Source organism: Aspergillus affinis (genome assembly GCF_023601865.1).
Source record: "Aspergillus affinis strain CMG 70 chromosome Unknown NODE_24_length_322487_cov_87_188170, whole genome shotgun sequence".
Classification (NCBI taxonomy): domain Eukaryota; kingdom Fungi; phylum Ascomycota; class Eurotiomycetes; order Eurotiales; family Aspergillaceae; genus Aspergillus; species Aspergillus affinis.
Genome location: NW_026515805.1, coordinates 21,408 through 39,626, shown reverse-complemented (window position 1 = coordinate 39,626; position 18,219 = coordinate 21,408). Strand labels below are relative to the sequence as shown.

Below are 18,219 nucleotides of genomic sequence, written 5' to 3'. Positions count from 1 at the left end.
TACATTGCAATGGGCTCCTACCAGGCTAAATATACAACTAATCGGATGGCATTGTGGTCTACAATCCTATTCTCAGCTCATCCTCGTGAGGCCCCCAGTTACCCAGCCACAAAGTGGTCTTTGATGGCCCGAATACGGCTTGCCATGGCGCAAACCACCGCAGTAACGGGGCATTATTTTTCGGCGTCCGAATCCGTAGAAGGATCCTCCGATAGAGAAGGCTGAAGTCGCTGAACCTAATACGCCTCAGCCGTGCTGGGAATAGAAGCTAGGGATATTTTTGCCGACAAATGAGCCTCCTCATGTAGTGAGCCTGCTCGGAAAAAACAACCGAAGGGCGGAAGAACTCGTCTCATTCGTTTGACTAACATCTATTTTGAGCCCGAAACAACAACTAGCAAAGTACACCGTTTAACCTAGAGGGATCTGACCATCACATCACGAGCCGCTAACTGTCCGATACTACCAGCCAGAAACACATCCCGGAGGCTCACCTGGATCCCACGCTCTTCGCAAAGCTTCTGAAATCTGATGGCGTCCATACTGCTAGCACCCAGCTCCCAAATTGACTTTTGGCTATCGATTTCCGGTTTGTCGAGATCAAGACAAGCACCAATAGCCTCCGAGAAAATCTCAACTGCATCCGTTCCCACCGTCGCAACCGCCCCATTGCTCGACAGTCCCTGCTCCTGCAGCCTTCTATCGCCCGATTCCTTGGCTTCCTGGGCCATCGTATTCGTGCATCCTACCCCGCTATTCGGTGCAGGCTTGAACGATGATGCCCCCAAATCTATAATCTCACCAGGCGTGGTTTCCAGGATCATGAGCTGCAATGCAAACATCAGAGCGAACTCTAGGCGCTGTGCAACCTCTTCGCTGATACAGCCCATGTCACATTCCATATCGACCAGAATTTCTTGCTGCGTTGTCTCCGTGAATTCAACCGTCAGAGGGAACTTTGAGCCACCCGTATTCCTGCATGGAATGGGCTGAACCTCTGCGCCTTTCAGTTTCAGTAACGGTCGCTGGTCAGCCGCAGTATGATATGTAACCATAACCTTGAAAAGGGGATCAGAAAGGCTGGGTGCAAACTGGACCAACTGACGCAACGTTCGGAATGGGATAATGTTTTCCAGAGCCTGTTGGCTGCTTTCCCGGACGGATCCCAGGAATTGGACGAGTGTTTCGTGCTCCAATATTTTCCTCCGAATACGAATCAACAAGCGATCAAGAAAAAGACCGGACATGTGTTCTGTCCCGCCTTCTGTACGATGAGTGAACGGCGCCGCGAGAAGCATGTCATCCCGTCGGTCGAGGCACTGTAAGCAGAAGAATACCCCTGCTAGCGCAATTTGATGCATTGTTACAGACGCTTTCGTGGCGATCTGGGACAGGCTGCGAAACATGGACACGGAAAGGGTCCATGACCGTGTGAATCCCATGTATGTGGCTGGCGCTGGCTTGGGGCTACCGAATGTGAGCGGTCTAGGGAGGTCAGACAGATACGAAGACCAGAACGAGAGAGTCCGCGGAATCGGCTGTATGGCTTGAGACCAGTGTGCCCAATCAATGTATGTTTTCTCAGTCGTTGACCTTCGGGGTAGAATGGTCCCCGACCCAGTTTGGGGGGTGGCAGCCAGGAAATCGTATGTTTCTGAGACCTGATTGAGGTACGTTGCCATTGTGGTTGCATCACCGACCACGTGTGACATGACGACCACTAGCATGGCCTGCATCGGTCTCCCAATGACGATAGAGACATCGACGGGCGGTTCAATTGCGAGATCAAAAGGTTTGGTTACTCGGCCGTGAACAAAAGAGCCCAGATTCCCAGTCTGAACGACACGCGGCACTTCAGGGATGCTGGTCACCAGCGATCGGGAAAATGTACCCTGCAAAACTTGATATCTAGAACGGAATACTTCGGTATCTGCTGTCACCATTTGAAAGGCACTCGCCAGAGTCTCAATGTTGATCTCGCCTTGGATTTTGCAAAAGTAGTTCATGTTCCCGGCCGGAGAGCCACCCGAGATAAGATGATTGAGGAACATTTCCTTCTCAAGATATGACAGCGGAAGGTCACTATCTCGTGGAATTGATGGGGTTTCTAGGAAGGATGTCACGGGGTCATTTGTGTTGGTTGAATCGCCAAGGAGTTCCTCAATGGCAAGTGACAAATCCTGAAGGATAGGATGACGAATGACCGTTTTGAGAGGCAACGGGCGGATGTTCCATTGTTTAGATATAGCCTGGGCCACTTTTATCTGCAATAGGGAGTGACCACCGAGCTCAAAGAATCGGTCCTTTGGACTGATGGGCATTTGATTGATATCGCGAGTGAGAACCTCTGCCCAGATGACTGCAACGGCTCGTTGAGTATCAGTCTCAAGCTCTTCGTATCTCGTGTTTTGCTTGTCTTGCTGAATTAGATATCGTTTCAATGCACCAGTGTCAACTTTATGGTTCGTAGAAGTAGGAAGAGTCGCAAGTGCGATGATCTTGTTTGGAACTGCATACTCCGGAAGTTGCGACTCAAGACGCTTTGCCAAATCGGTGACGTTGATGGTCTCTGGAGTCACGAAAGCAATGATGTATCCATTTGACACGACGAGCGCAACGTTCCTCGCTGCAGACGCCATTTTGGAAATTGTGCTTTGGACTTCCCCAAGATCGATTCGGAACCCACGAAGTTTGATCTGGTTGTCTTCTCGGCCTATGTATTCGATATTCCCGCTCTCAAGTTGTCTTCCAATATCACCGGTTCGAAACATGATTTGGCCAGGATGAAAGGGATCGCTTAGGAAACGCTTGGCTGTTTCTTGCTCGTTGTATAGATATCCAGGCGTAACTTGTATTCCAGCCAGGTAGATCTCTCCACTGACTCCGATTGGGACTGGTCTTTTCATCGTGTCAAGAAGGTAACACGATGTACCCGGCAGTGGCTTCCCAATTGACACATTTTCTCCTGGACGCAGCCTCGCAACCGTGGAGATTAAAGTGCACTCCGCAGGACCGTATCCATTGACCATGATGCGGTCAACAGACCATTTATCATTGAGAGCCTGGGAGACCGCTTCCCCCGCGACAGTGACTATCTTCAAATTAGGGTAATCGGACGGATCGAGCGTTGCAAGCAGGGACGGAGTTGCCATTGTTGCGTCAACTCTGGAAAGATGGGAGATGGGGTTCTCCGGATCTTTCAGGACGAGCGTTGCTCCGAAGCACAGGGTCGAGAAGACTTCCTTGATGCAGCAATCAAATCCGAGCGAGAGCATCTGTGCATTGCGTTGTCCTGGAACCGAGTGTAATCTTCCTTCCGGCTGGGAGATCACGTTTAGGATGCCTTTGTGTTGTATTTGGACAGCTGGATTGTTGTTAGCTTTTGTCCGGATTTTGTTCAAGGAGTACCTTGGAAAGGGTAAAGCATACCTTTGGGAAGACCTGTGCTTCCCGAAGTGTATATCAAACAGGCAATATCATCACCACTGGCGATGCTGTTGACAGAGGGAATGGCATCGGCCGAGGGGCTGTCTTGCGCCATAATCGACTCAACGTTGAGAGATGGAACGTCACACGGCATTACCTCTTGCTCTGAATTTGTGTATAGAACAAGTGATGCTTGACAGTTTCCAACCATGTATCTCTTTCGCTCAATCGGAAGCATCTGGTCGATAGGACAGTAAATAGCGCCGATTTTGATAACTGCGATCATGGCGAGAGCCCACGAGAGGGAGCCGTCACTGATGACACAGATCACATCCCCTGACTTTGTGTGCTTGGATAGTCGCCTAGCAACTTTGTCGGTCATCCTACCGAACTCGTGGTATGTGTGAGAGTTCGCTAGGCCCTCGACGGCACATATATTGGGGTGATCTCGGATCATGTGGTTGATTGCCTGCGCTAGGTTCTCGGCGTCGCTGGAGATTCTGGCCATCTCTGCTGAGTTTGAAGTGAAGTTACCGATTGCAGTGCCAGCGAGCATGGTTGAAGTTATATGATTTAAGCTAAAGCCTGGAGTAGCATCAACAAGGCCTGTGAGGAGACCGTCAAATTGGCGCATCATCCGTTGGACAACTCGATCGTCGAAGTGAGACTTCCGGTAGAGAAACCGGACCCGGAACCTTCCTTCAGAACTGTCTAGCAGAGCCGTCAACGGGACTTGTGTCACTTCTGTGTAATAGATATCTTCCGGCGCGGAGGTCAATTTCGATACCCATGGAGATTGGGGAAAGTCATATTGGAGGGCAAAAAGTGTCTCAAAGAGCTCTGCCGGTTTGCATCTTGAGGCTTCCTGGACGAGGGAAACGGGCGACCACTGGAAGTCCAGGATACCACATAAACTTTCAAATACCGACCGTATAAAGCCTTGCACGGACTGGATATGATCCGTGTTCACTTTGAGCGGCAGGGTGTTAATCATAGGCCCGATGACATCTTCAACACCTGGGATAGGGAGACTTCTACCGGAAAGAACGGCTCCCAGGATGATGTTTTCGGCGCTGCAGTATCGGGACAAGAGAAGGCCCCATGCGGCGTATAGAATTGTCGCTGGAGTGACTGCAAATTTCTCTTTTGCTGCAAGTTCAAGAGCTGGCACGCTGACTCTGAGTTGATAGGAAACATCTCCTTGCGTGTAGTCGTTGATGTCGGATGGCGGCGACAAACGAAGTCTTTGAGCAGGAAGGTATCCTTTCAGATAATCTTTCCAGAACGTGACGGCCCTGTCCGATGAATCAAATTCCAACTTGTGGATTGCATGAGAAACCTGAGCAAACTGTGATGCTGGCGGCAGCTCTTGATTGTCGAGACAAGCGGCGAAGTCGCGCATTAATGCTGCCATGGACCATCCATCAACTAAACTGTGGTGGACTGTCCAGATAAACCGAGTGCGGCGATTTTGCAATGTGAGTAGAGTGACCTGAGACAATGACTGTCGATTCCCGGCATCGAATTCAGGAAGTCCATTGAAATCGAGAAGCTCTTCGGATTGACAGGCCGGTTCCCACTCGGATTCGCTGATTGATCGTTGTTTCCAAGCAAATTTAGGCTCATCCGATATGATCTGAGCACCGTGTGAAGCAGTGAGAATAAACGATGTCCGTAGAATTTCATGTCGCTGGTGAAGACGGTCCCAAGCAGCATAAAGAAGAGGCGCCAAGTCGGCTTGTCCAGGATGTTGAAACGTAAAAGACGTCTTGATGAATGAATGCCCCGGATTAGAAAGACCGGCGCTTATCATTCTGGTTTGTATGTCGGTCATGGGTGCTATTTTTTGGTTTCCAAGAGACCTGGTCATCGATATCTCTTCTTTCAAATGGTCCAGTAAGGCTTGGTTCGCTGGCGAAGCATAAGGGGCAGCATCCAACATGACCCGGGCACTTTTGGATAACTTGCTCACATCGTCTAGCATGAGAACTTCAGCAACACCTACATCAAGCCCCATCTTTCTCAATGTTGACACTAGCATGACAGCAGCAAGAGAATGCCCACCCAACCGACGGAATGAGGAATCCTCATGAATGTGCGACTGCGGCAATCTGAGAACATATGAGAAGCCCCTTTGCACAGCTTCTAGCGCGGGTAAACCTGTTTCTAGTTTGATCGAGTCTGCTTCTTGTTCTGCTTCATGCATATGCAGCAACCTTTTCCGATCGACCTTCCCGTTGCTAGTAGTCGGAAAGTCACCCAGGGAATGAACTGTGTCCGGGATCAGAAATGAGGATGTAGTTTGCTGAAGGTGTTCTCGAAGGCCTGTTTTGGCTCCAACGGGGCTCACGAATGCAATCAATCGCCCTTGTGCCATGAAGGCGGATGCGCGCTTGACCCTGTCGAAGGACAGCAGCGCAGGCTCAACGTCGCCCTCTAGGTTAATCAAAAAGCCTCGGTTTTTCACCATGCTATCCTTTCGACCGCAGAACTGTATTCCGTAATCCGTAATTTTTCCATAGTCTCCGGTCTTATAAATCTTTATGCCATTCCGGGTTACAAAAGAGTTCGCAGTACGACCCGGATCCTGAAAATAGCCGAGAGCTAAACCGAGCCCAGCGATGCAAATTTCTCCTTCGGAAGACTCGTCTCCATTCTCGTCGAGAAGAAAAATAGTGCTATACGAGATTGGAAATCCTATCGTAATGGGCTGTCCAGGTAGTAGCTTCGCCATGAGCGCGGTGCAAGTTGTCTCTGTGGGTCCGTATGAATTGTAGAGCCGCCGATGAGGCGATGACCATGCCTCGATCAGTGATGGGCTTGGACTCTCACCACCTAGAAAGATCGACTCGACAGCGTCGAAACCGGCTCCCGGGTCCAGTGTCACCAAAATGCTTGGAGTCAACGGCAAAACATGACATGTTTTGGCTGCTGCTTCAAGTGTTTGGGGATCGGACAGAACAAGGGTACCACCGTTGCAGAGAGTGTTGAACATGACACCAGCACATACTAGTCCACGCGAGTTAGAACAAGAACAATTTATTCATCTGGAGGAACTCACCATCGAATGCAATTGAGCATATGAGTAACACTCGTGTGCCGGCCTTCACATTCAAGTTAAAGGGAAGCTCACCACCTTCTGTCACATAGCGCGAAATGGACCTCTGGCCAACCATGACTCCCTTCGGCTTCCCTGTCGTCCCACTTGTGAAGATAATGTATGCCAGATCATTGCCTCTATCTGCTGTATCCGAGCCTTTGTATATTGCCGAATGATCTTTAGTTGTCTCGATATCCTCGATTCCAGTACTGTGCAGTTCGACCCGAGAATACGGGTAGGAATGAGCTGGGGACGTGGAAGTTGAAACAATGACTGGCGGATCAACAGCTTGAAGGACACTTTCTATTCGATCTTCACCCCACGACTCTATGTCAATTGGTATGTAGATAGCACGAAGTTTGAGGATTGCCAAGACCGCTGCCACCATGGCAATAGAGCGGGTAGAGAGAAGAGGCACTATGCATCCTGGCCCTATTCCAGCAAGTCGCAACTTTTCGCTCCATTTTTCCGAAAGAATATCAAGTTGCGCGTAAGTGATGCTATTCAAATTGTTCTGATTGGCAGTCTGCGTTACATTCTCAACAGCGACAGATGAAGGCTGATCTCGCAGTTGGGCGTAAAAGTGGCCAAGTAGGTAGGTAGCGCGGAAATTCATTTCTGAGGATGTATCAAAGAGAGATTAAACTGTATGCAAAACTGTTCATGCCACTCAAATCTGTTAAACCTTTGAGATTTAGAAGCTCGCGTCGATCTCGGATCCGTATGCTAAGGGCTTACTGTTTGACGCATTTCGGCTGAGTGAGACAAAGAAAAAGCCGAACTGCGGCGCCGAACGGCTTCGGCGAGTTTGGGTTTCATTCTCTTTCGATATCCTCCGAGAACAGTCAGATCGTTGTCGAGCCTGGAATCGTTGTTCATGAGGTAACCTGTGGGTTTATCTTCGAGTGCATGGCCCGAATTTGGATGCGAAGAATTCCCAACCGTTCATACATTGCTGAATAGCCCGCTCTGAACATCGGACATCCCAGAACGCGACGAAAAATCGAACACAATGGAAAACGAGCTGGATCATCTCAACTGGAACATCAAGCATGCTCTGTCGCAGCTTGCGGGGCCTCTGTCGCAAGAACTTGACTCGTGCCTCGAAGTCTCCCCGACATCGATGAGCTCGTCCAGCGCGGTTTACAAAAAGCTCCTGGACACGGTGCAAGCGTTGGACAAGCTTCTTGTCACTCTGACCCCGCCTCATATGACACTGGTTGATGGCGTATTTGGTAATTCCTTTCCCAAATTCATGTTCTACCTCCAAAATGTGTAACTGACCGGAATCCAGCCTTCACGAACAGCAAAGTTCTACTGTGTGCATCGGAGTATGCGCTGGCTGATCATGTCCAGAGGCTCCAGCCCTGCAGTATTTCCGAGCTTGCTAAGTCCACCGGTCTGCATGAGCAAGGCCTCTTCCAAATCGTTCGATACCTTCGCGAAATGGGATATTTCCACCAGGACCCGAAAACCGGCAGGCTGTCGAACAACCGACTCTCGGACCTGCTTCGTAAAGACCACTGGGCCACTTGGCTCAACTGGGTCGACTTCTTCCCACGGGAGTACTACGACCTGATCTCACGTCTGCCTGACCAGCTCAAGAGCGACCAGCCCAAAACCGCTACTGAACTCTTCTACAACACCGACAAGCCCATCTACCAATACCTAGCCGAAACAGGACGAATCGCCGACTTCCACAAAGTTACCGGCACCGGAAGCGTAGTCGAGGCTCCGGGCCTGCTGGCTGATTATCCCTGGGGCGAAGTCAAATTCGAGACCGTCATGGACATTGGTGCGGGCGCCGGAGACTTCATCCGTTCGTATCTGGAGCGATTCCCGGACGCCACGGCGGGTGCCTTTGAGCTCCCATCGACCGCAGAGCTTCTGCAGCAGAAATTCCCTCCAGAAGATCCACTGACTAGTCGACTCGTCACCGTGGCTGGAGGAGATTTCTTTAAAGACGAGATTCCGAAATCGTCCGTCTACTTGCTTCGATGGATTTTGCATAACTGGGGCGATGACGAATGCGTAAAGCTCCTTCGTCGTATTCGAGATACCATCATCCTGACCCCCGGAATCAGTCGAGTGCTGATTGTGGAATCCGTTCTGTTCGATGGCCGTCTGGGTCGCGGGGCACGATATGCGGATATTCGTATGCTAGCTCGGTGCAGAAACAAGGAACGCACGCTGGAGGAATACAAAATATTGGCCGAGGAGGCTGGATGGCGCCTTGACAGGGTTGTCTCCCCGCGAGGTTGTCTCACGCAGATTCTTGATTTGCGCCCGATGGGGGCAAGCTCAGTGTCGCCGAAGCTGGGCTGTAATGGCAAAGGGGGCTTAGAATGGGAATCTGAGTTGAGATAAGATGTTGCAGAATGATTTATGCCCGTCAATACATAGTTATGTGATAAACTTCATCTCAAAATTGAAATCTGACCCTTGTTTATGTTCTAAGATTGCGGGAGATGGTATTGAAGCTTGAGTAGATCGTTGCAAGGAGGAACAGGGAGAAAAATGAAGGAAGACCCTTCTGGACTACGCGGTGTTTGTGGTGTTTGCAGGCATACGTCGTTTCCTTATTTGGGATATGGCATCGACTCAAATTGATTAGGCTCATCAGGGGCGAAGAGAATCAAAAATAAAGAGAGAGAAGATGGCGAGAGAATTAGAATGGTTACAGGAAGCAAATTGAACAGGCCATGGAAGAAGCGGGGATCAATTAGTTCAACATTATGGGGTAGTTTCTATGTCATGCCACAACGCAACAAAGCAAAATCATGCTGGCTTATGCTGTCTTATGCGCTCAAACCTTCTTGAAGATCTGAGGACCACCCTTGATAACCCGGGCAGTCGCCGTACATATTCCTCCAAGGATCATGGTTGCTCCCGCGAAGCACATTAAGCCCGTAAATTGGTCTCCTTCTCTGTCCTTGATGGCCCCTTCGATTGGAAGACCTGTCAAAGCGCCGAGAGCTATTGCCAAGCAAAATCCTCCAAGTTTAACGCCAATCTCATCAATACGATCTTCCGCGAGGGCGACAACGCAGGGGGGTCCCAGACTGACGAATCCGCCGCTGACAAAGCCATAAAGCAGAGCAAAGACGATGATCCCGGCGAGAGACGTGTGAAACTCCAAAGGAAGCCAAAATGCTAGAACAAAAACACCGGACAGGGTAGTCACTAAGCACATAGCGTTGAATTGACCGATGACATCGCTTGCCCACCCCGGCACAATCCGACCAACCAGCGATCCCGCGTTAGCGACAGCCAAGCTGTACTGAGCAAAGTCCTGGTAGCCATGAAGAGAGACCATCTCCGGCAAGTAGTTCAGGGGCGCAAAGAGGCCCCACATGGTAAAGAAACATCCCAGGACAAAAAATGCCCAAGGCCAGCTCTTGAAACCACGAATCCCACTTTTTGGAGCCGCATCTTTTTCTGCCGGAGGCAATTTGCTCAATGGAGGAAATGGAGACGAGCATAGAAGATTGGCAATCAATAGGAGGATTCCCTGCATCAAGGCGGTCCACCGGACAGCGGATGCAAATCCTACTTGTTGGATCAGACGCGGCAGCATGCATGGATAGATAACGCCACCTGCGCGTCCCAAAATAGTCAGTCATCACGGAACTTTGAATATACGAGAGTCGGCCCTCTTACCTAAACTGCTACCAGAGGAGACAATGCCCACTGCTAGACCTTTTTTAGTTGAGAACCATTGTGTCGCAGCAGCCATTGCAGGGAGAGACAGCCCTGCGGCGGCGAGTCCGAATGCAATTCCTTGAGCCAGCATGACCTGCCAGTATTGCGTACACAGGCTCAACATGCAAACCGAGAATACCGCGAAGACACTGAATGGTGGCAGCAGCTTGCGGCATCCGTAGACATCAATAAGCTTGCCAACGGCCGGTCCAAACATGAACAGAAGGAAGATCTGGAGAGTGGTGATCCAGGCCAAGGAGGACGAGGTCTGATCTTTGAACATGGTCTCGGAATAGTAGAGTTGAAAGATACCGCATCTAGAGGATCAATTGTGAGCAGGATTCATGGATCCGGGGTACTGTCAGGAAGTAGATGATACACATACGCGTTGACATAACCGAAGGAGCAAAACTGCAACAAAAACGAGCCCGCCACGCACGCCCAGGCTTTGGCACCGCCATTAGGTGGAACACGCTCGAGAGGCTTAGTATCCACAGCCCTTTCCTCCTTGTCCATCGTGTTATCCGAAGAAGGATGCTGGTCCAGTGAGGCCGACATGGTGATATAGATGGATTGTTGACAGCGAACGAAGACGTGTGAGAGAGATCAGAAGGGATATCTCAAGGTAGAAGGTGAGAGGGATTCCCATGATGTAGACGTCTATTTTATGATAGCTCGCCGCCATGATGCGAAAGTCGCTCGGGCTCGGGGGGTATGCAAAGGCTCGGCCTCGATGAGAGCGAGAGGAGCAGCGACACCTTAGCGCCTGCCGCATTAGGCAATCTCTCGCCTGAGGCAGCTCGGCCGAGGGCACGGGACGGCGAGCTCGGCCGAGGTGGCTTGGCCCGCGATGGCGGATCGACGCCAAGACCGACGATCTCCTTTCCTTTAACTCGTCTTTCCTCTTAAGAGTCCTCACGCCAGCCTCACGCGCGCCCGAGCTTTGGACGCGCGAACGCAGCTACAACTGGGCTACGGCCCGAATGTTCATTCTTAACCCCTCTTCCCCTTTACAGGCAACAGTTCTGGCTTAGGAAAGAAAACAAAGCATAGAATCGCCATTCAACACCCATGGCAGCGATCCCACAGAGTCCCCGACAGCTGCGCCTTTTACGAGGGCTGAATCTTCAGTGGCTGCTGCTCATGCCACTTGTTTCTTACGGCGGGTGTGAGCTGACTGCCAATACGATATGACCACGGTTTCGAATCTAAAAAAGTCTTTCGCTCGATGTCTACATTCCCCCTGTCATCCTAGAAGAATGCAAGGTTTTTCCATGCTATTGGAGGAAAGCTCAGAGCCATCAGATTTCCCAATCGGGTCAACCGTTTGCTTGGATTAAGCATGGAGATTAGCCCTGCAGAATTAGAGTCTTCGTAGGCTAACTGAATATGGCTGCACCGTTTCATTGCATGTCTTGGGTTTGGCCCCCTCAGACTCCGCCATCCTATTCGAATTCCCCCCCAGGGGTTTTCTTTGTATAATAAAGGCCAAGCTTCCTTGAAATATGTGGTTGAATGATGGTTGTTTGCATGAAACGACCACTCTTTTGCTTGTTTTCCCGGCGCCATCATGACCTCGGCACTCCCCTTCTTGACCAGCCCTCCAAAGCCGCCGCAAGACAATCCGACCCACAAACAAAAGCTACGATCCGCCTGTGACTCTTGTCATCAGTGCAAGGTGAAGTGCTCGGGCGGCTCCCCGTGCTTCCGTTGCGCCTCTAAAGGCCTTTCGTGTCGCTACGGCTATCAGAACCGGGCCGGCAAACCTAAAGGCAGCAAAAATCGGAAGACATTGGAGAGGGCACATCAAATGCGCATGCAGTGGCTTACGGAGCAGCTGCGGGGGGCCAACGGTGAACTCGATGGAATGACCCTTAATCTTACAGACCCTTCATCGCTTCTACCAAGTCCAGCACTCTCGGTCAACCGCTGGAAAACGGTAAGTGTCCCAGAGCAGGTCGTGTACGGTCTTGGATAACAGCTGATTCCAGTCCAGGATCACACCCCGCGATCATCCTCAGGATCGATGTCCCTTAACCCCGTTCAGAAATCTGTCACCGGAGATATCATAGATGACACCGTCCCGTCACCAGATGAACTTGACGCTTGGACGATGGAATTGGGGTCAATCATGGACCCGATGCACCGACCTCAATCTGCTAGCATGGAAGGCTACACAACACCAATGTCGTTCACAAATGGGGCTGGTTACTTAGGACAGCCCGGCGATCCAACTACGCCCTTGACATTTGACTTGCCTTCGCCGCTTCCCAACATCAGTGAAGGCGGGACTGCTTGCGCTTGTGTTCAGAACCAGGCCAACAACGTCACCATATTGCATCAGCTCACGTCTCACGAATCGTTCGATCGATTTGATCTTGCAATGAAATCCGTCACGGCCACGCTTGATACCTGCGACAACTTCAACACATGCCTGGAATGCGAGAAGTCCTTTTCGGCGATCCTTCTCACACTCTCCGCCATCGAAATGATCTTCAAATTATTCGAGCAACTTGTCATCGGCAATCAAAATTTGCTTCCGCAGGAGGACCAACGGTTGACCTTTTGCTCTGTAGGCGATTACAAGGTCAGCCAAGAAGAGGGGCAGGCTATTCAGAATGTCCTGCTCAAGATGACCTTGTCCAAGGCAAGGCAAACGCTGGATTCATTGCACAATCTTGTAGACGGACCAACAGATTCGTTAGATGAGCTTGAACGATACGAACCCCCTGGGGCTGAACAAGGTACACAACATGCCTTAGGGGGCCTTTCCACCATTGATCGCAACTACATTATCCAATGTATCACCCGCAAGAAGACAGCATTGGATGTTCTGATATCGACTGTCACTGTCTAAAAATAGCAGCATCCTAGACGTTGCTCAAAGCATGAAATATAACCTTTCTCTTTTTATTTCATTTCGCTCCGGGAATTGCCCGCGAAAATTACCTGTTTCCAATAATCGAGTTAGTGTAGGTAGTGGTTGCAACTAAGCAATGATGATGCACGCCTAACCCCACTTGAGCCAGTCGGCAGATATGGTGAGTCAGATCAGTACGCCGCAGGATCGATTGTTAGGCTGTTGGTCGATTCGTATAGAGTCAGAATCTTCTTGTTGGCGTGGTCATGGATCCCTAGCTTGGCAACCCATCATTCGGTGGAAATCCAATTCCATGCATGTCATCTCATCATCCCTTTCTCACGCAAGGCTGTCTGGACATGGTGAGATTCATTCCGGTCGCCCCACGAATAGCAAAAGCAACAGTTTCTGACGCCAAGGAATGCAGGGAAATTTCTGCCACGTGAAATATTCCGTCTTACTCCCTGCGCCGTATACACCCTGATGTCTCCCTAGTATCTGATAAGTCAGTATGAATCTCATTCTCGGCTGCAACATCCCATTACTATCTCTCCCTCTGAAGGTTTGTTCCATAATCGTAAATGACAGAGGTGAGCGAGAATGATATTAGAGAGGCCCTCTCATCGAATGTGGATATATCTCCCGTCATATCATTTCGTCGAACAATTCGATGTCCTGATCCTCAAATTTTGAAGCGATCACACTGTGGAACATTAGATCTCAGTTATAGTGAACCAAATGCAATCGGCTCGCTGTTGAGCCGGTATCAAAATTCAGTGCCACGGTATCAGAATTGACCATATAACTCGGTCATCTTGCATCAAACCCCTTGCTCCCGACATTGTACAAGTCATCTCACAGATAAGCGCTATTTTTACAATACGACCTCTGATAATGAGTTAGCTTGGCTATACAAATATGTCCAGAAAGCAAAACCCCTCTACGGACTGTCTAGAGAGTGTTCTTATCTACCACTGCACTTAAAAGGATTAGTCCCCTTTAGCCAAGGACTATTCTAGTGCATATTCCACGCGGCAACAGTTTCGTTTTCGCTTCTATAAATACCAGACAGGTCAAATCCGGGCAACTCTCCAATTTCTAGGCAAGACAAAAGTTCCTGCCCCTGAGGTATTCGATTACGGACTGCAAAGAAAATCTCCTATTGGGGTCGGATACATCCTTATGGAGAAGCTCTCAGGGAAGTCACTGCGCTGGTCCCTGGCCTCTCTAGAGCAAAGGAAGAAAATCATGAGCCAGCTGGCAGATATATACATCGAATTGGAGTCATACCCCTTCGGCATCATGGGGTCTCTGGACCGACCAGGGACTGATCAAATCGGACCTTTCGCACGAGAATCGTTGACGAACTATTTCAATTCGGAGATTCTTCCTCTCGGTCCTTACAATACTCCTAGAGAATATCTTTCCGCCAGTATTGAACTGATACTAGGGTTGATCATGAAAGGGGAAAGCTACGCAGGACGTGAAATATATGCATTCTTAGTCCATCGCTTTCTTATGGATTCTGTTTCTGAGGTTTTGCTACAACACAAATTTGACGACGATCGCTTTTACTTGAGATACGCGGATGATAAAGGAGATCGCATCCTCATTAATGATGATTATGATATAACAGGCATCATCGACTGGGAGTGGGCTTATACAGATTCGAAGTCTGCGGCGTTCAAGTCTCCAATCATGCTTCTTCCCGTCGCGGAGTTTTACAACGGGGTCAATAAGATTGGCGAGGATGAGTCGACCTTTGCAACAATACTGGAGACGAGAGGCCATCAAGACCTTGCAGACTTAGTGAGAAATGGCCGAATTCTTCATCGATTCCAGTTCTGTTGCGGGTACGACTTCGCCGATTGGGAAGGCTTTTTGGGTCTTTTTCAAGGTCTCCGAAATGCCTTGAACAAAGATGCAGACATAAGCTGGGAAGTTTGGAAACAGAATGCCTTGAGGAGATACTCGGATGATGAACGGTTGAAAGAACTCTTGGCGCGGTATCAGGCAACATGAAATGGGGGGTGGTTCGTGCGCGGGTGGTTTTCCCATACGACGTGGGCAAAATATCATTGATTTACGGCATCAGAAACCGATTTGCCAGGGCCTCGTCGTAATAAACAACAGACCGAATAGTAGATGCTGTTTGCTTCATGCTTAGCATCTTGACATCGAAAGCAATTGATTGAGAGGGGTATCTTGATTATAATACATGAGGGTCGAGTTTCCTATCTTATAAGCTGTCAAAGAGCACCACCGCTCATCAACCTGTTTGAGATATGACCCACGAGTAGCCCATGTATCGTGGAATGGCTTAATTACAACCCCACGCTGTTCAACAGCGTGGTAAAGCTTTTCGCACTCATCCTGCGCATCTCGAAGCGCGTCCTCCGGAGCCATGATTGGGTTTTTTCGGCGGGATGAGTTTTTCTTTGGAGTCTCGTAGTGTAGATCGAGTGCAAAGCTCAGTCGTTTCAAGTTTGGTACAAAGTCGGAGGACGCGAAGGACATCACCCAATTGTCTCACGCGCTGGTCTTTACAAGCGACGTCGGACCCCGGAAGCGTAAAGTTGAGAGATCTGGGGGGAGGATCGTGTAGAGAGTGGAAAGAAGGGTTTCATTCTCGAAGACCTCGCCGACTGAAAAAACGAGGGTTTTCAACGCTGGCAGCTGCGGAAGAATACACGTAAAAAGGTCTTCTTTGGTGAGATGGAAATTTAATCCGTCTGTAGAGCGAATGTTGAGTGTAGATAGCTGCTCCACGACATGAGGAAGCGCGACGGTCATCCGGTTGAAAATATCGATGGCATCATTTTCGATAATCTCCAGTGTGGTCATCGTGCTAGGAACTGTTTTAGGAAGAAGCGGTAGGCCATCATTGCGTGTGGTTGGCGCCAGCGTTGGTTCAATCCCCACCCATCGCTCTTTGATGTTTTCAACGACCAATTCTGGAATCGATACTATTTGCGATCTCTTCTTTTCACTAGCATACCTAGGTTCCTTTTATCCTCGAGCAATCGCTTCCCTGTTCGCTTGAGATAGTTCATTGCTGGTTGGACCTTCAAACCGTAGTTCGTGTGTTGTTAGTAGGGCGAGATGTTTGACTCTTCCTTCGAGAACGAATGGACTCTGGATTGCTTCTCCGCAGGCGCTACTAACACAAAGCCGGTCCAACGGCCAATGTCCCGGTAGTTCCGCATCGTTCAACTCCTCGTTGAAACCACTGCACATCTCCAGGTCCTTTATCTTGTTGAAATGATTCCCAAGCAGCTCCCACTCAATGTTCGAAGGTGTATCTTCCGTTATTTCGAGAAACTGAGTATCCCGGGGGATCTTTTCTAGTTGCGCAAGGAGTAGGTCTCGGTGGTCATCTTCTTCGGTTTCATGGGGTTCTTTGACCTGGACTGTGAATCTAATGCTGTCTGGATGAGGTGACTCCGTACTGAAGTGTTTTCGTGTGGATGTATTCCGGAGTGGTGGAGGATGGGTGGCTGTGAAGACTGTCCGGCAGACCTTCGATCGCGTTGCTGCCAGACAGGTATGATAGCTCCCGTGACGTGAGAGGAGGCCATGGACGAGCCTTCGGTAGGGAATTACCTGTCGCTGGGTGAGAGTTATGCTATACAAACAGAGATGGGTATACCTACGATGGTGTCCGACCGAAGGAAGTGTGGGTTTGTTTACCTGCCGCCGTCACCTTAGCACGTACCTATCCCCCCGGCTGTCTCACGTGGTGGTGACTCGAAGACAAGGTGGATTGCAAGCTCCCACCTCCGCCTTCTGATTCAGGAATCGAGATGTCATTGATTGCTTAGTTACAGCTAGGAATTGACGGTGCTGGACATGGACCTTGTACGAAGTACAATCCAAGTGGGGATCGGGGATCGGCCATCTCCACGCCTCTCCACAATTCCCTCTCATCTCCGAGTATCATCATGGATCGACAAATGACACTCAGGTCTGGACAATCTACATTTCACTAAATGCGTCTCAAGTACTTTCGATGCTTAAGAGACGACAATATGAAAGCCGCAAGTACGCTCGCCGGTCGGTTATATATAATGGTACATATCTCCCCTTTACGTCAAAACTCGATTTGCTTTACCCAGATAGTTTCTTCTTTCTTGGAAACAAAAAGTACTTTAGCCTTTCACAACTCTCATAATGTCTTCAACCGAAAAGCAAGCAAACGGGAACGAAGTCCAGTATTCTTCTCCAGAGGGTACAGTCATCGCCCCTGATCTCCACGATGAGAGAATCGAATGCTTAGAGAAACCAGAAGACGGCTCCTTTACAAATTTTAATGATCTATCATCATTCCACCGAGAATATCTTCTGAAACGTCACGGCACACTGGATCTGGACCCTATCCCCAGTCCATCGGGCACAGACCCATACAACTGGCCGACATGGAAGGTATGATAATAAGAATATGAGAATAGAGAGATGTGGAGTTATACTGAGAGAATGGCCGTAAAATAGAAAGTTACAAACCTGATACTGGTTGCCTTTCATGCATGCATGGGAACATTCACGGCCTCAATCATCCCAGCATATGAAGATATCTCTCTTGACCTCGGCGTCTCTCTGCAAAGAGCCAGCTATCTCACTTCACTTCAAATCGCTATCCTCGGTGGTGCGCCTTTGTTTTGGAAGCCACTTTCTAATAGATACGGTCGTCGTCCTATCTTTCTGTTGTCCACGATCTTGAGCTTGGTTTGCAACGTTGGCTGCGCCAAAAGCCCGACGTATGCCTCCATGGCTGCGTGCAGAGCTCTGACGGCTTTTTTCATATCCCCAGCTGCTGCTATTGGCAGTGCTGTGGTGGCTGAGTGCTTTTTCAAAAAGGAAAGAGGTCGCTATATGGGTATTTGGACGTTAATGGTCACTCTCGGTGTCCCAGCTGGTTTGTGCATCGCTCTTAGATGCGAGGTCGTGATATGACTGTGCTGATTATACCCCTTCTAGGGCCGCTGGTCTTTGGGTTTGTGACAACGCGTGTCGGTTACCGCTGGATCTTCTGGGTTCTCGCAATTACAAACGGTGTCCAATTCGTCCTCTGGTTTTAAGGCCCAATATTTCTCATTTCGTCGAATTGACCCAGCCCCACTGACATATAGAGAGT

General features: G+C 49.6%; 6 protein-coding genes across 6 annotated transcripts; 4 read left to right on the top strand and 2 right to left on the bottom strand.

The window, feature by feature from the left end:
• Positions 1 to 416: 416 nt before the first annotated feature.
• Positions 417 to 7,142, bottom strand: nrps5 (nonribosomal peptide synthetase hasD; the record flags this gene model as incomplete). Its single annotated transcript, XM_053098339.1, has 3 exons — positions 417 to 3,364; positions 3,430 to 6,435; positions 6,488 to 7,142. The coding sequence occupies 3 exons, from the start codon at positions 7,140 to 7,142 to the stop codon at positions 417 to 419; spliced, it is 6,609 nt and encodes a 2,202-aa protein (XP_052957705.1).
• Positions 7,143 to 7,538: 396 nt separating this feature from the next.
• hasC (O-methyltransferase hasC) lies at positions 7,539 to 8,893 on the top strand (the record flags this gene model as incomplete). Its single annotated transcript, XM_053098338.1, has 2 exons — positions 7,539 to 7,761; positions 7,821 to 8,893. 2 exons carry the CDS (start codon positions 7,539 to 7,541, stop codon positions 8,891 to 8,893), a joined length of 1,296 nt encoding a protein of 431 aa, XP_052957704.1.
• A 439-nt stretch (positions 8,894 to 9,332) lies between these two features.
• On the bottom strand, positions 9,333 to 10,786 carry hasB (MFS-type transporter hasB; the record flags this gene model as incomplete). Its single annotated transcript, XM_053098337.1, has 3 exons — positions 9,333 to 10,123; positions 10,187 to 10,545; positions 10,614 to 10,786. 3 exons carry the CDS (start codon positions 10,784 to 10,786, stop codon positions 9,333 to 9,335), a joined length of 1,323 nt encoding a protein of 440 aa, XP_052957703.1.
• Positions 10,787 to 11,798: 1,012 nt separating this feature from the next.
• hasA (Zn(II)2Cys6 domain-containing transcription factor hasA) lies at positions 11,799 to 13,085 on the top strand (the record flags this gene model as incomplete). The annotated part of the gene is made up of 2 exons (XM_053098334.1): positions 11,799 to 12,167; positions 12,225 to 13,085. The coding sequence occupies 2 exons, from the start codon at positions 11,799 to 11,801 to the stop codon at positions 13,083 to 13,085; spliced, it is 1,230 nt and encodes a 409-aa protein (XP_052957702.1).
• Positions 13,086 to 14,270: 1,185 nt separating this feature from the next.
• KD926_005049 (uncharacterized protein) lies at positions 14,271 to 15,110 on the top strand (the record flags this gene model as incomplete). Its single annotated transcript, XM_053098333.1, has 1 exon — positions 14,271 to 15,110. One exon carries the CDS (start codon positions 14,271 to 14,273, stop codon positions 15,108 to 15,110), a length of 840 nt encoding a protein of 279 aa, XP_052957701.1.
• Positions 15,111 to 17,258: 2,148 nt separating this feature from the next.
• On the top strand, positions 17,259 to 18,163 carry KD926_005047 (synaptic vesicle transporter; the record flags this gene model as incomplete). The annotated part of the gene is made up of 3 exons (XM_053098332.1): positions 17,259 to 17,510; positions 17,577 to 18,000; positions 18,063 to 18,163. The coding sequence occupies 3 exons, from the start codon at positions 17,259 to 17,261 to the stop codon at positions 18,161 to 18,163; spliced, it is 777 nt and encodes a 258-aa protein (XP_052957700.1).
• Positions 18,164 to 18,219: the final 56 nt, after the last annotated feature.